Source organism: Bidens hawaiensis, unplaced genomic scaffold (assembly GCF_021521415.1).
Source record: "Bidens hawaiensis isolate Kalapana, Puna unplaced genomic scaffold, B.hawaiensis_p1.1 tig00002273_1, whole genome shotgun sequence".
NCBI classification, from domain to species: domain Eukaryota; kingdom Viridiplantae; phylum Streptophyta; class Magnoliopsida; order Asterales; family Asteraceae; genus Bidens; species Bidens hawaiensis.
In genome coordinates this window covers 460,819-464,732 of record NW_027491121.1, presented here as the reverse complement: position 1 = coordinate 464,732, position 3,914 = coordinate 460,819, and the positions used below count along the sequence as shown (strand labels likewise).

Here is a 3,914-nt window from a genome sequence, read left to right as displayed (position 1 = left end):
AATCTATTATTAATTACCCGTAGAAAATATATATATAAAACCTAAATAAAATATGGGCGGGAAAATAAAGAATTGGATGATTGATAAGATGACACCTGTACTGTAATGGATTCCTTTATTAGTGAGGGTAGATTTGAGTATGAAAAGTTGTCTTTCATAGCTTAGCTGTTGATGGAGATTGAGATACGGATTTGGTATTGGCACAGGCCGGTACTGAACCGTTACATAGTGCTGATTTGGTACTGTTGGTACTTTGTCGGTTAAGTACCAAAGTTATTAAGTACCAAAGTTTTGTGTTTTAGTATTGTTACTATACCGTTACGATTCGATACACGGTACCGATCTCAACACTAGTTTGAGTTAGATTCATATTGTGATGTCAATTTGGTCAGTAGAGGTTAGGTGGGCGGATGATCGGTTTTTCTTTTATATGAATTTATGAATCAGTAAATTATTTTATTTGCTGAATGTTTGAACTTTTGCAATAAACTTGAGTCATGAATTTTACGAATTTATGAGAAACAACTTTTCTTTATTATAAAATAAGTGTTTTTAATAAATAAATATAACTTTATTTATGGCATGTCATCTTCTCACATCATTCCGTGTCAGCAAATTGATTTACAGAAGCAAAACGATGTGATGGTTTTACTTTCACTCGATTTTGCTCTTTGTAAAATTTTCATAGAATCAAAATGGATATCATTTACATTGTCAACCAAATTCTTTTTTAAAAAAGTATAAATGCAATATTTACTAGTATTACGTACCCATAAAATTTAATTTAATTAAACGTAAAACTTGTTAATATAAAGTGTGAATCTAGAAATGTAAAACTACATCGATCTAAGTGTTTAAGAAATGTGCCCCACCCAACAATAATTGTCTAGACGATATGTAGAAGGATGTCATTGCCCTCGAGACTTTTGGTTATGGAATCGTGTGCGATGCATCATCGTGTTGGCAGATGTTTGAGGTACTTGTATAGAACCATATTGTGCTTGCAACACCATCTTGCAAATCAATGTTTCCTACTCGTTGTACAACACTACAACTTGTGCTCTTAAGAGAGGCAAACTCACTCACTAAACGTGGATTTACACAAATCTCCTTCAGGAGCTCTAGGTTTGGATGTAGTCATAGTGCTCAATAGTCGAAGTTCAAGACATGATTATTTTATTTCACGCTCGTTCATTTGGAGATGATTATATGACCACGTGAATAATTTTATGAGCTTGTTACCGGATATAATTGGATGTTACCCCTTCAAATAAATCATTTAATTCTTAATATTCAAACTAAAATACACTTTGTAAAAAATATAATTACCAAAAGCATTTGAGAAAAACAAATAAATAAATAAATAAAACGAACAAGAGTTACAAATTATACATGTGTATACATGATTCTACCCCAACGAGTTCCCGTCATTAAACACCGAGCATTGCCTACCCGGTCTCGAAACCGGCCCACCCGCTTTCGCCGGACACGCCGTCAGCCCCACCGCCGGCGGAACCATACAATTACAACTCAAACACAACGCCACTCCATCCGGCAACACCGTCATCCCACTCTTATCCATCGGAAACGACACCAAGTAATTATGCTGCAAGTACAACGTTCTCATCACTCCAGCAAACACATTCCCAACGTAACTCTTCGGAACTTCACCAACAAACCGATTATTATTCAGAAACAAGGTCTCCACGCCGGCAAGAAACTCGGGTACTTCACCGGAGAGAAAATTATGACTGAGATCAATCGTTGATCCTGGACCGTACGATCCATAACGGTAATCTAACCGTAACGGTGGGACCCTCCCGAAGAAATAGTTCCGTTGGAGGTACATTAATGAAAGACCGGGTCGGAATAATGAACCCGGTAAGGGCCCACTGAACTTATTCATGCTTAAATCAAGGTACACTAAATACGGTGACGTCAGACGCTTAACAATTGGGCCCCACAGACGGTTACTTGACAATGACAGGTAACGTACCGTCTCCGGCGTGTTACCAGGCAGCGTTCCCGATAACTTATTATTTTTTAAGTCCACGTGGACGAGACGAGACTCGCCGGAGAATTCCGGTATTTTTCCGGCGAGGTTGTTGTGTGAGAGGATTAGTATTTTTAGCTTCGGTAAGGCTGACGTCAGCGTCGGCGGGATGACTCCGGCGAGTTTGTTGTGGCTGAGGTCTAACGTGTGGAGGTTTTTGAGGTCCGATAATGATGTCGGAATGGTTCCGGTGAGGTGGTTGTTGGTGAGTGAAATGACACGTAGGTTTTTTAACCGGCCAATTTGGGATGGGATGAACCCGGTGACGAGTCCAGGGTAGAGAACGAGCTGAGTCAGCTCGGTGAGTTGGTAGAGACCGGTGGGGGAGATTGTGCCGGCGAGTCCGAGTGAGTCGGAGAGGCCGGTGCCAAGGAAGAGAGAGGTGACTCGTAAGTGATGGTTTACGACGGAGCATGTGACGCCGGAGAAGGAGTGGCAGGGGTTTGAAGTTGAAGTGAAGTTCCACGTGGAGAAGAATAATGTTCCTTTGGTGTTTATGTCGGTGAGGGTGTATTTGATTTGGTGAAGTGCGTTGAGATCGACGGTGGAGAGTGGTTGTTGTGATGTTGGAGAGATTGAGAGTAGTGTTAGAAGGAGTGAGTAGTTGTCGGTAGATGTTGCAAAACTTCATATTGGTTTCGTTGAAGATGTAGGTAGGAAGCAGGAGTTTTTGGTTTGGTTAAATAAACTCAATGTCTATATTTAAAAAGCATTGGTTCCTCAAATCATAAGGTTTTAAAATAAAATAAAAATATGTATCGTTTCACAATGATTTCATGTACGGTATTTGGGGAATGGAGACACTGATACAAATTAATCATTCTAAAAAAAAAATACATATACGACCGTAAATGAATAGAATTCGACAAAACTTTAAATATTTTTTTGCTAAGTTTTTATTGAATAAGCGAACGATTCACGAACAATTAATCGAACAAGTTTAACTTTTTATCTTCGTTCTTTAAGAAAATGAACTTGTTTGTGATCAATTCACAAACATAAAACGAACATAAATGATGTTTTATATGATTTGGCTAACCAAGAATGATTAGGGTCAATAGATCACCCCAACTACCGTAATGTCTCTTTAAGTTGATAGAAGTTACAATATGTATGTCTAAGAAATAGATATTACATATACTATAAGATTAAATATATGGATATATATATATATATTTATATATGGTCATCATTATCATTTATATAATAATTAGATCAAAATATTAAATTATACCTTATAATTATATTAGCTAGGTAATTGTTGATGGACCAAATTACCCTTTCTTGCTAATCAAGGGTTTCCCTTTGAGTGTATATAAATATATGGAGAGACTAATTAACAGCATACAACCTAACCCTAAACCTCACCTAATATTTTCGTGACCCTCTCTCTCCATATATTATTCGGTTTCTCAAGAACCCTAATCCTCATCACTAATATACATCCTAAAGGGGAACTCGACCAAGCTAACTATCATGTCGTCTGGATCTTTCTCATCTGCCGTGGCTTCTCTCTGTTGTGACATGTATGTTTTAGTTATAGGTTTATCATAATATCCATGTTTTCTATTACATACATGAAGAACTGATCAACATGTGGTATCAAAGCGATGTTGATTAATCAGTTCTTCATGTCCTCCATTAACTCAGGATCTAAATCGGAAGACATGGACTGAAACCTGATAAACCCTAAGTTAATTTAATTTTATTATTAGTTCCGTTCTATGTTTTTGAAATATGAGAATATTGAACAGTCACTATATTCACTTGTTTGCATTCGACGGATTGAATTCGTGTGCTATTAAAGTAATTATTTCCAGTTATATGAAATAAAGATTTATTATAGTTTATAAAGTTATTC

General features: G+C 37.0%; 1 protein-coding gene across 1 annotated transcript; it reads right to left on the bottom strand.

The window, feature by feature from the left end:
• Nucleotides 1-1,408: 1,408 nt before the first annotated feature.
• Nucleotides 1,409-3,579, bottom strand: LOC143613422 (uncharacterized). The gene is made up of 2 exons (XM_077087131.1): nt 3,512-3,579; nt 1,409-2,678 (listed from the first exon to the last, which is right to left on the bottom strand). The coding sequence occupies exons 1-2, from the start codon at nt 3,577-3,579 to the stop codon at nt 1,409-1,411; spliced, it is 1,338 nt and encodes a 445-aa protein (XP_076943246.1).
• Nucleotides 3,580-3,914: the final 335 nt, after the last annotated feature.